We start from the raw sequence: 12,790 nt of genomic DNA on the forward strand, positions 1-12,790 counted from the left end.
AGGGTGAGTCTCAAACCAGCAAGGGAATTCCCTGTGGTGTGCAGTTCCCCACAATGATTTACCACCAGGGGGCGCTCCCAGCTGGTCTCTATCCTCAAGGTAGCTAAGAGGAGTAATTCCTAGCCCTAGCAGGAGGCAGATGTGACTTCAGAAATGTGGATGGCTAACTAGCTTGGACCTGAAGGTATGTGACCTGGAAGGGTGAGGCGGCAGTACCGGTCCTTTCCCCTAAGTTGGGCTATTTACACTTGTCTTTTCCCTCACCTACCATGTCCGTCATCAATAATGTCAAAATGCTTAGCCAGAGCGGGGCACTGGTGGCTCACACCTGTAATCCTAGCTACTCAGGAGGCTGAGATCTGAGTATCACGTTCAAAGCCAGCACAGGCAGGAAAGTCTCTGAGACTCTTTTTTTTTTTTGGGGGGGGGGGAGGGTCTGGTCGTGGGGCCTGAACTCTGAGCCTCGGCGCTGTCCCTCAGCTTTTCAGCTCAAGGCTAGCGTTCTACCACTTGAGCCACAGTGCCACTTCCAGCTTTTTTCTTTTTGCTTATATGGTGCTGAGGAATTGAACCCAGGGCCTTATGCATGCAAGGCAAGCGCTCTACCACTGAGCCACCTTCCCAGCCCCTCTGACACTCTTATCTCCAGTTAACTACTAGAAAACTGGAAGTGACGCTGTGGCTCAAGTGGTAGAGCGCTAACTTTGAGCTGAAGAGCTCAGGGATAGTGCCCAGGCTCAGAGTTCAAGCCCCACAACCAACAAAAAACCAAAACCAACCAAACAACAACAGCAAAAACCTCTTAAGACCTCTCCTATGGTCCACTCTAGAGCCCTGCCTGCAAGGTGTTGGAGAGGGGTCTATCTAGCATTCTACTGCCACCCAGAAGGGATGACCAACCATTCAGAACCATTCTGTTCCCCTTGGACAATGATCTTACTTATCCTCTATTGGGGAAGAGCTAGGAAAGGGCTTAGGATCTGCCTCAGTGGAGCCCTCCATAGTGAACCAAGCTGTTTTTCCTGAACACATCCTAATCTTTTAGGGAACCATACTGAGTCCTGTGAACGATTCTCAAACATCCCACCAGCCATGAGCACCCTGGTCTACAACCATACCCCTAATCTGGGGACAAGGACTGAAATGTATGGGGGCCTGAAAGTCTTCCCTTACTCAGGTCATCCCAGGCCACCACTCACTAGACTTTGAACACTGTTCTAAGTACTATATGCTTAGCCTCTGTTAATCCTCACAGTAGTCCTATAGAGCATGCTATTATTACCTCCATCTTACAAGGGGAAAACTGAGGTTCAGAAAGAACTCAGTAGCTCTGGAAAGCGGTGACTGACTAGCTAGACAAACAAGTGGGCAAGCTGAGGTCTTGTACTATGCTTGGGATTTTGGTCCCTAGATAGAAGAATCTAAGGGATAAAATCATTGGTTGTCCTTCAGCCAAGATTTCTTAGGCATTAACAGAGGGGGAAGGAAAGAGCTTTCATTTCATGAGCTAACAAAAGTTCTCCCTGCTACCTATCTCCTCTCACTCCAAGGGAATTATCAGGATGAGTCAGAGCTAAGGCCATCAGGTCTGTTTTGGAGGGCAAGGTGTATCAGTACTGGTGAGCAAGCATGTGCAGAAGCCAGCAAGAACAAGCAAAGGCTTAGGACAGGAGCAATGGAGCATTAAAACACAAGAAAAAGGCTAGATGCCAGTGGGTTAGGCCTGTAATCCTAGCTACTCAAGAGTCTAAGATCTGAGGAGCTCAGTTTGAAGCCAGCTAGGGTAGAAAAGTCCCTGAGACTATTTCCAATTAACCACCAAAAAGCCAGAAGTGGAGCTATGACTTCAGTGGTAGAGTACCATCCTTGAACAAAAAAGCTAAGGGACAGGGCCCACGCTCTGAGTCCAAGCTCCAGTGCCACTAACACCACACACACACACACACACATACACACACACACACACACACACACACACGCTGTGCAGAGGGGAGGTGTGGGAAGCCTTGGGGCAAAGGCTAGTGCTCTGGGGGTTGCAGGAGAATGAAGATGCCTCCATCCCTGGGCACACTGTTGGCCTTCTGGATGGAGACAAAATGCAAGAAGATGTGGGTGACCCAGGAAGAGGATGCTTTATGATGCTGGCTTCTGCAGTCACGATGGCTCAAAACCTGCATGCTTCAGTGTGCATATGTCTACTGAAAACCTATTGTCAGCTGGGCACCGGTGACTCACAGCTGAAATCCTAGCTACTGAGGAGGCTGAAATCTGAGGCTTGCAGTTCAAAGCCAGCAGGGGCAGGAAAGTATGTGAGACTCTTATCTCCATTATGCGACCAGAAATCCAGAAGTGGTGCTGTGGCTCCAGTGGTAGAGGGCTAGCCTTGAACTGAAGAGCTGAGGAAGAGGCCCAGAGTTCAAGCCCCACAACTGACAAAAGAAAAAGAAAACCTATGTCAAAGTCCATGCACATTCAAGTCCAGCTATCCTGAAAAGTTATCGGAATAGGAACATTCTCCTCAAATACAGAAGCCAGCCCCGCTGAGATGAAGTGTCACCTCCTCCCAGCCCACCCCCAGGGCATTCTCTGGTGGAAGAGAGAGGGTCCTTAGGTCTTCCAACACTTGGCATTTTCTTCAGAGCTTAAGGCCACGCTTGAGGATCCATCTTTCCCCAAACCTATCTTTTGGGGTTTTAATATACACCCACTTCTAGGAGGTGTGCCATGCAGAGAGGATCTGTGAGAAGAGGACTGTATTGGCCCTTAGAGGATAGAATAGAGAAGATGGATAAGGGTCTTCTGGTTTGACCTGCTTTCCAGAATCTTCAGTTTCCTGAGACAGGGGACGGGGAGTCTGGGTGTCGTTCTGTGTCCCTTCTGGTAACAGAGGGCACTTGCCAAACTTGTACTTGGGTGCCAGGCTCTCCTCCGAGTGTTGCTAGGTTCGTTCTATTACTTGAGTTCCACCTCCAGCCCCGGCTGGCATATAGGCTCAACCCGTCTTTGAGACGAGAAAATACAATCATGACTCTTGACTTAGCAACAAGGAGAGGGAGGTTCTGAGAGGTAAAGGACTATACCAGGTTCACCCCATAAGGGGTAGGGCTGGGGTCTGAATTTAGGGAACGCTGCCCGGAGGAGCTATTCTGTCTCAGCTATTAACAACAATCAGCACAACTACGTGGAACTGGCACCTGGTGCCTTAAGCCCTCACAGCAGCGCGGTGACAGGCGTGGATGTTCTCTGACTTTCTCATTTCACAGATGAGTAAATCTGGGTTTAGCAGGGCGCCTGGGGTGAGATGATTTCAGAGTCTCACAGATGCTGGGGCTGCCGATTCCGAAGCTCCCATCCTCCTCTGCCTCTGATCCCGGAGTCACTGCAGGAAATCAAACAGGCTTTGAGGCCTCAGTTTCCCAACGCTTCATGCCCTCTCCTGTGCTTGCCAGTGGCACCTGGGGAGCGTGGTCTTGGGGCGAGGGTGAGGATGGATGGCAACTCTGTATCTCTTAACGGACGGACCCTCCCGCCCCCTCCCTCCCCAACGTCTCCCTCGTTTGCACGTTTGGGTGGGAGGTAGGCGCGAAGAAGCTGGGTGGGGAGAGGCCAGTGTGACGGGGTGGTGAAGGTGGGGACAGCATCAGCCACGTGCTCGGGACAATTGGGCCGCGAGGAAAGGAGGCGCGCCCCCGACGTGGGCAGGGGGCGGGGAGGGCGGGCGGGCGGGCGGAGGCAGGAGTGCGGGGAGGGGTAGGTGGGGGGGGGGGGGGAGGCCGAGAGCACGCGGACAAAGGAGGCGGCCCCGCAGCCCAGCTGTTTTAAAAAATGCTTCCTGTTTCTTTAAAGGCGCTCGTGGCCCGGGCAGCCGGGGCTGGCGAGGCGGCGGCGGCGGCGGCGGCGGGAGCTGCCGGGGCTTCGGGGCGGCGGTGCTGACTGATCTGGCGAACTGGGCTTCTGTGTAAACTGAGGCTAAACAAACACAGATGGAGCGCAGCGGGCGTTCTGCAGAAATGTTGGCAAGTCTGCAGCGACTTCAGATGACACTCTGAGCGCTCCGGGAACGGACAAGCCGGCGGCTTCGTGGAGCCGGCGGCGCAGCTGCTCGGGGCGAGGGCGGGGGGGGGGGGGAGGGAGGGGGGAGGGCGGGGAGGAGGCGGGGGGGGGGGGCGGCGGCGCGGCGGCGCGGCGCGCGGTGGCCGCCCGGGCAGAGCCGGCGTGCAGAGCGAGCGCCGCGGGCGCGCGTCCCGGGCTGCAGCCTCACGCCCCGGCGTCGCGCGCGCCGCCCGCGCCATGAAGCACATCCCCGTGCTCGAGGACGGGCCGTGGAAGACCGTGTGCGTGAAAGAGCTGAACGGCCTCAAAAAACTCAAGCGAAAAGGCAAGGAGCCGGCGCGGCGCGCGAACGGCTATAAAACTTTCCGATTGGACTTGGAAACCCCCGAGCCCGGCGCCACCGCCACCGACGGGCTGCGGGATAGGACTCCACGGCTGCAGCCCGTCCCGATCCTCGCCTCGCTCCCAGCCCCGGTGGCGCCAGCCGCTCTTCCCGGTCGGGGCGCGGATACGCCCGGGGAGCGCCGGGGCGCCCGAGTGCCCGAGGTCTCGGACGCACGGAAGCACGGTTTTGCCCTGGGCACCGTGGGACCCGGACTCCCCACGCCGCCGCCGCCGCCTCCAGCGCCGCAGGGCTCGGCACCCGGAGGTCCCGAGGCTCAGCCTTTCCGCGATCCCGGCCCGCGTCCCCGCATCTTGCTGTGCGCACCACCCGCGCGCCCCGTGCAGTCCGCGCCTCCCGCACCCCCGGCACCCCCGGAATCCTCCGTGCGCCCCGCGCCCCCCACGCGCCCGGGGGAAAGTTCCTACTCCCCAATTTCACACGTCATTTACAATAACCACCCGGATTCTTCGGCGTCGCCTAGGAAACGGCCGGGCGAAGCGACCGCCGGCTCCTCGGAGATCAAAGCCCTGCAGCAGACCCGGAGGCTCCTGGCGAACGCCAGGGAGCGGACGCGGGTGCACACCATCAGTGCCGCCTTCGAGGCGCTCAGGAAGCAGGTACCCACGCTCCGCCGCGCGCTCGCGCGGGGCGCGGGGAGGGGCGCCGGAGCGCGGGGGGGGGGACGAGGGGTCCGTGCGCACAGGCTAGCGGGCTCCCCCCCACCCCCCGCACTGTCCCGAGACCCTCGCGGGCTTGGGCGATGGGCGTCGGCGTGGATCTTGAAGTTTGAAAAGTGGGGCGATTACTGGAGATCGCTGGCCTGGCCAGATTTGTCTTCGCGTCTGACTTGAGCCCGCATGGGTCGCTCGGGCGCGCGCGCTTAGAGAGCAGGGAGGGGAGATCTGGGCATCGGCATGGTTAAGGGGCTCGGCGCCTAATGGAGTGGTCCTGAGGCCCAGAACCCTGTGGAGTGGCGGCTGGGGGGGGGGTGTTAGTTCCTCTTCGACCCCCAGATTCTAGTAGGGAGCCCCTGTACGTCCAGCTCGCTGCTAGACTTTGCGCCGCCGCCTCTCTCCCGGCGTTCTAAAGGACCGGGCTACAAGCCCGCGCTCCTCCCTAGGGGCGACTTCAGGAACTGGCCCGTGGGAACCTCCCCCGGAGACCTCGCCTGCCGCTGCCCTTCCTCTCCTGGCAAGCAGGCACCTCTGCTCCAGTGGTGGGTCTTGTGTGTCCCTGGGAAGGGCTCTTCTGCGGGTCTTCAGAGCCCACCTCTGAGCTTCAGTACAGGGTTAGTTGGGGGTAGGCTGACCTCACCAGACAGTGCCTCTTCTGCAAAGGGAGAAGAAACTTCACAGTAGAATTGCCCAGGATGGAGGACCCTTACCACTTCCACTTTAGACAAGGTTGGAGTGGTCCTAAGAGCGGACCTCTCTCTTTTTCTTAGAAGATCTAGAAGGGGGCTGCTGAGGGCCCTCCCTCCAGATCGTGGGAAGAGTGGGTGGTGGATAGAACTAGTTTTGATGGATGAGTTTTCTTTTGCTTACTCTGCATCTGATTAGCTGTTTGTCTCCAGGAAAGTTACTCAACCTCTCTGGGCTTTAGCCAACTACAACACGTTTCAGAAAACATGGTCTTTTGGATTGTATAGTTTCTTCCTCCCCATGTGGGTAGGATGTGTCTGTGTGTGTGTGTGTGGGGGTGATACTGCCTTCATCCATCTGTGGGCACGAAATTGAGCCCTGTGGCTTTTGAGCCCAAGTGCCTAGCTTGAGTTTGGGAGAGATGTCTGGTCATTGAGGTAGGGGTCAAGTAGCTGTCACAGACCAGGCTGGGCCACTGCCAGCAGTCAGGGACCTTGAGTGGTGGGCTTAGCAGAGTGTCCATTCCACTGTGGGCTAGAAACTCTGTGCTGTCTGTCTGGGTAGGGGCAGCTGCTCATAGAGCATCCCACAGTTCATTCCCCAGGACAGAAGGATGACAGAGGGCAAGAAGACGCCTGGCCACTGCTCACCTTGCAACTAGGAAAGCCTCCCACTGGCTCAGAGAGGCCACGTGCCTAGAGTCAAACCGCTGGCGAGAAATAGGGTCTCAAACTATAGCTCAGCATCCTTTCTGAGCCTTCAGCTGCCTCTGTCAGTTCTCTGTGTGAGTGACTATTGGTGCCGCATCTCATTTGCTCCATAGCATTTATATCTTTCCACAAGAGATTCCACCCTGTTTGATTTCAACGATGTCGCAGTCAGGATTGGATTTACCCATGTTATGGAATGGAAAATTGGGGCCTGGAGAAGGAAGACATGCCCAAGTGGGTTAGGAGAAGGTGGCAATGGTTTTTGGAATGCCTGCCTGGCCACGTGCTTCCCACATGCCATCTGTACCAGCATCCTTCCTCCCCAACCCTTGACGCTTGTTAACAATCAGGGGCTGGGTGGTGCCCTTGGCCACTCTCTGAGATGGGATTGTTAATCCTGGTCTTTCATTTCCACCCTTCCGTGGGGGAACTTCTATATAAAAGAGTCAAGTTTGGTGTGTCTAGGGAGCAAGCAAGCCCAAGCTCTCTCTCTCAGAAGAGGGTGCATCACGTACGTACATCTGTGTGCATATGGTCATTACATGTGATGATGTGCCTGCCCCTGCTCCTTTCTGCCTTGCTCCAACAATTCTGTCCCTTTCCTCCCCGCCCCCCCTCCCAAAAAAGCTACTAGTTTGCAGTGGAGACCTACCTTTTGTCTGAGAAGCACAGCAACACCGCCAGGGTACTTCTTGTCACAGAGCTCCAGGCCACATAGTATGTTACAGACCCACAGTCCCTACCCCCATCTAGTGGACAAAGGCCTGTGTCCAGATGAGCTCTGTGCCTCATTCTCTCACTTAGGAAATGCACCCACCACCCTGCCCCAATCCATATGGGCAGAGGCCCTGGCTATAGGCTCAGACCTCCTAGAAAGGAGAGAGGTGGGAGGCGCTGCCCGAGATGGGGCCTTAGTAGATGTGGCCCCGAGGTTGGCTGTGGGATTGTAGCTCTAATCTCGTCGGATCTGGTGATTTGTTTTTTCTGAACAGCTTCCTAGTGTGGTGAAAAAAACACCAGCCTGGGAATCCAAAGGCTGGGATTTGAGTATCTCTTGCTACTCTAACTTTGTGGGAGCTAGCTTCATACAGATCCTCCTACCTTCACCTCCTGCGTAGCTAGGACTAGTGGCAAGAACCACCAAATACATCCAGCTCATGGCATGGTTTCTGTGTGGCTACAGAGAAGTCACTTTCCTCTCTGGGCCTCAGTTGCTGAATGAGTTAGAATGGGGCTAACAGTATCACAGGCACACGTTTTCGGCAAAGAGCAAATGAAATCAGGAAAACAGTAGGGAATAAACATTGTTTTAAATTTTTTTTCCTTGAGTGTGTATATAAATTTAAATAGTTATGCAGAGGAGCTTTAATTCAACATGTCAGTTCATGAGTAAAATGCATCTGGATCTGTTATCACCCCTTTCAAGTATTTATATGGTCGGAGCTCTTGACAGGTATAACAGAAACATTCCTTAATCATCTTAATAAGCATCCTGGGAAAATGCTGTTTATCAGGCACCATGCTTAGCACATTTTGAGTACTAACTAGTTCACTCAGTGAAACTGGGGCTGCTATTGCTCCCTCCCCATTTCACACATGTTGACACCAGGGTCCAGAAAACCCTATGCGTTGACCAAGCTTGTGTAGTCTTTTTCTCCCTGCAGATAGTTTCACCGGTTCATGCCTCGCAAGGCTTTGGCATGTCATTTTCCAGATTCCCGTGTAGCTGTGCCTCTGTGGCACTGGCCAGTCCCAGCCAGATCTGTGTGCCACGGTCACTGTGAAGCCTGGACCAAATCAGAGCTAGTGAGCCCCTCTAGTGCTCAGCCTCTCTAGGCCCTGGAGCTGTCCACACAAGCCAGGGAAGCCAGTGCTCTGGGTTGTGGAACACTATCTTCCCAGCCTGGAAGATTCAGGGAGGGCCACCGTGTGGCTGAGGTGCAGGTGTGGGAGAGGCCCTCTGGTCTGGGGGTGGAGGTGCAGGGCAGCTGGTCAGGCCTCAGCACATGCCATCAGCCCAGCTGCACCCGCGTCTCCCCGAGCCTCATGTGAAGGCCATGTGTGCACAGCTGGGCCTGGCCATGTACAGGCTGCTCCCTGCCAGGTGGGAGTGGTCCAAGGGAAAGGCTGGCCTGGCTAGGTGGAGGAGGGGAGGGCCTGAGTCCTGGGCCTCAGCCTCCTCACAGGACCTTGGGGCATCTGGTCTGAGGGTGGATTTCCTTTCTCTTTCCATACCCCTCAGTGTTGATGGGGATGGGGAGCAATGTGGGGGGACCCTCAGCTGCTGCCTCTCCCACAAAGAAGCACCAAACAGATGGGGTCTAGGCTGCTCCTCGAGTCTCCCAAGGAGTCCTTTCTGGTTGAACTCAGGGTGATCCTGAGGGGAGCATGGGAATGGAGGCCCCAGCCCAGTACTCGTTACCTTTATTCTCAAATCCCACGGGGTGAAATAACCTGGGGTACCCACATAGCGTTGTGCACCCCCTCAGGTAATAGGAGGCAGACTTCTTGCACTTGTGGTCCACTCACAGGAGGTAAGGTTGACAGAGGGCTCTCTTTGTTCATATATTCACAGTCTCCAGGGAGGCTGCTTGTTGAACTCCATTGTGGGGTACCTTTGCTAGGCCTGTTGCCATTCTGTAGAGCAGACTGCCCATTTAACAGTCAAGGACTGTCTGACTGACTGACTCAAGGTCACCACATGACCAGGAATGGTCCTGGGGTCCTAGCTCTTAAAGATCCAGGTGGTTTTCTGTGTCTGTGATTTCATAGCCATGTAGGAGGTTGGATTTTTTTTTTTTTTTTTTTTTTGCCAGTCCTGAGGCTTGAACTTAGGGTCTGGGCACTGCCCCTGAGCTTCTTTTGCTTAAGGTTCACACTCTACCACTTGAGCCACAACAAAACTTCTGGATTTTTCAGTTTATGTGGTACTGAGGAATCGAACCCAAGGCTTCATGCATGCTAGGCAAGCACTCTACCACTAAGCCACATTCCCAGCCCTGAGGTTGGAATTTTAGAGGAACTACTTAAATAGACCTTGACCAGGGCCTTGAGCAGTTCTGGGTAGGGTGATTTCATCCCAGGAACCCTGTACTCATGGACACTCACAGGATTCTCAGAGAATAGCCAGTGCTCAGCGGTGTGCAGCAGACACAGGGCTCTTGGAGCTCGGTGGGTTGAGGAATCTCGGTGAGCTTCCAGGAGGAAGGACATCTTGGGCTAACTCTGAAGGGCTGGCATGGGAGTGACATAGAATCCTGAGGGCCGAGGGTTCAAGGCTTTTCCTACATGCACTAGTAGGTTCTTGACTTTGTTTCTGGATGGTGCTTTCCCACATTTGCCCGCTGAAGTCCCATTTTGGACAGCAGCTACCTTGCAATTCATTTTATAGATGAGGAAATAGAGGTCCTGTGAGGTAGTGATTCTGCCTAAGGTCACAAGTGTAGCTAGGCAGACAGCCAGGCCCTGGAGGCTGCCAGGCCAATGTTCTTCCTGCTTGCTGGAGCTCAGGGAGGATCCGAAATGTTTTGGAGGCACATAGGACTTTGTGAAAATGCCCAGATCTGCTCCTCTGAATTTTAAAAATCCTCAAGGGCTGAACATGAAGGCAGGTATTTTACTTTCCTACAAGGCAAGCAATCTGACGACCAGGAGCAGGCCCCGTGTGCCTGCCTCCTTTGGTGTTTGTGCCTTAACAGAGCTAGCTAGTGACAGCTGTGGGCTCCTCTTAGGCACCAGGTAGGTGGATGGGCTGTAGGCCTTTCAGTGGGTGCTTAAAAACGTAATACACAAATCTGAACTCCCCAGCTGCCCACGGCTTCACCTTCAGCATGTGAAAATGTCCCAGCGGTTCCTTCTGGCCACTTGGAAAGCGCCCGCTAAGCAATGAGTTGAGAACCCATTCTCCTGGGGGTCAAGTAGAAGAGATCATTCCACCCCACTGGGCTGCCATAAAGACAAGTATGGATGGTGTCTTTGAAATACCACTCTCACCCAGCTTACATGAAAGATGGGCCTGGACCCCACAGTCATGGACTATCTATGCTGCACAGACTCAAACATGGCTGCTTGATGAAGTCTCTGCAGCCTGGGGAAGTCTACAGGCCATGCAGAGGAGCAAGCAGGCTCCGAGAGGTGAAGGCATTTACCCCAAATCACATGGCTGATAAGTGCCTGGAATTTGGACCAACCCTTTCCAGAACCAGAACCTGTCCTGGATTCTTACTTTGCAATGACAGCCAAGGCAGATGCTTCCAAGCTGGGCTCTTAGAAGTGGCAAAGAGTTGGGGGAATGGTGACCCTGCATCCTGTGACGTAGCCACAAGGAGGATTTGGAGGGGCCAAGTGAGTTTAGAGCTCAACTCTGGGTCTGGGAGAAGGGAGGGGCCACCCCCAAAGAGCCCATTTTGAACCTTTGGTTCTAGGAAACGCAGTGCCCTATGGCATGTGCCTTCCTGGGGTGCCAGTCAGATGAGCTTGTGACTCTTCAGGGCTCAGCTGAGTGGTCAGGGCTCATCTGTTTGTTCCCTCATGTGCAGATGGGGGCATTCATTATTTGGGGACAGGTTTCAAATGAGACAATGCTACCTGTAGGTAGCTGCCACCATGCAGACATATTTTGGTTCGAGCTGAAGCGTAACAGAAGCAATGGTACAAAAAGCAATGCATCTGCTACAAAACTGGGCCAGAAACCTGCCTGGGGCCTGGGTCAGCCTTGGTCTCACCTGTTGCTTGGCAATGACCTTGAGTCATGGCACACACACACACCACTCCTCTGCACCTCCCCCTTCCCCTTCTTCCTGGAAACCCAGCTGCTCTGGGGTCCAGGTGCACCGAGCTGACTAAGGGAAACTCCCAGTGGCTTCTGGGTGACAACAGGATTGTGTCACAGAGCTGCATGTGCCCAGTGCTTAGAACTCCCTTTCCCTGCAGTCAGGCAGCCTGCCCCGTGCTGAAGAGCAGGCAGAGGTGCTGAGCTGGCCCCGGAGCCCCCTTCTCTGCCCCAGGACTGCCAGATCTTGTTTATTTGTTCAAGCTGATGATAAAGCAGGATTTTCTGGACTCTGGCTGGGAACAAGCAAAGCGCATTGTTCTGCCAGCTTTTCTTGGATGGCTTTGGAGCTGTGGGCAGGGTGGGGTTGGAGATGGGGGCTGCAGGGGAGTTTGATTTCTCTCTACTGCCTTCCTCCCCCTCCCTGGGTCTCCTAGTCTCGAGGGGGGCCTTGGGGGTCGGGGGATAGGCAGGCTCCACACTTCCTGTTTCTCACTCTGTCCATCTGTGATACCCACTATAATCTTTTTGTAAGGCCAATGTCATCTCACTGAATCCTTGCTACCTCTTGAAGACAGTCCTGTCGGCAATGTGATGGAGAAACCAAGGTTCAGAAGTGTATGCTGCTGGCCTAAAGCCTTACAGCTAAGCGGAGCTACAGCTAGGAATTGAACCGGATGACAGAAAGATTGACTTTGGCACCTCGGAGAGATAAAAGATTTTTAAGCCCCATTCTTCACATTGTAGATAGGCCTGCTGAATGTAGGGGGAGATCATTCACTTGCCCACTCAGTGCCTCTCTCAGTCAGCCCTTCCAGGGCCTACTGTGGGCAGGACCTGGGCCAGGTTTGTGCACGGATCATCTCCCTGGCATGTGGGGTCATTGACTGCTAATGGGGACTTAAAGACAGATGGGTGTCATTAGAGAACCATTAAGGGTAGACCACCTCCTAGGTGTGGGGTGGCTGTGGAGAGATCGGGGAAGTTTCTAGCCAATCATAGGTTAAAGTGAATAAGATGTAGAGTCCCAGCCTGAGGTGACTATTTTTTTTAAATTTTTATTATTTATTTATTTAGTGTCATGGGGCTTGAACTCTGGGCTTGGGCGCTGTCCCTGAGCTCTTTGGCTCAAGGCAAACAGTCTACCACTTGGAGCCACAGCACCATTTCCAGTTTTCTAGTGGTTTATTGGTGATAAGAGTCTCACAGCCTTTCCTGCCCAGGCTGTCTTTGAAATGTGATCCTTAGATCTCAGCCTCCTGAGTAGCTAGGATTGCAGATGTGAGCCACCAGTGCCTGGCTTCTGAGTGACTATTTTGTTCATGCTTAACTCCATGGCTTGGAATAGAGACTTAAAAAAAATTCCTGGACACTATTGAGAGTTTGGTCCAAGGAATTCTTTGTTGTGGGGCACTGTTTGATCCTGTATGATACAGGATACTTAGCTACATCCCCAGACATCCAGGTCCTGTGGTTCCCCTGTGGTGACAAGAATGTTCCAGACATTGCC

The 12,790-nt window shown here is 54.2% G+C and overlaps 1 protein-coding gene across 1 annotated transcript in view; it reads left to right on the forward strand.

The window, feature by feature from the left end:
- Positions 1–4,214: 4,214 nt before the first annotated feature.
- Positions 4,215–12,790, forward strand: part of LOC138804703 (transcription factor ATOH8) — a 29,871-nt gene continuing 21,295 nt past the window's right edge. The window contains exon 1 of the mRNA XM_069989147.1: positions 4,215–5,055. Coding sequence (XP_069845248.1) covers positions 4,291–5,055 — 765 coding nt within the window. The 5' untranslated portion in view covers positions 4,215–4,290. The remainder of the gene's footprint in view (positions 5,056–12,790) is intronic.

This window comes from Dipodomys merriami, unplaced genomic scaffold (genome assembly GCF_024711535.1).
Source record: "Dipodomys merriami isolate MVZ:Mamm:240054 unplaced genomic scaffold, mDipMer1.0.p SCAF_37, whole genome shotgun sequence".
NCBI lineage: Eukaryota > Metazoa > Chordata > Mammalia > Rodentia > Heteromyidae > Dipodomys > Dipodomys merriami.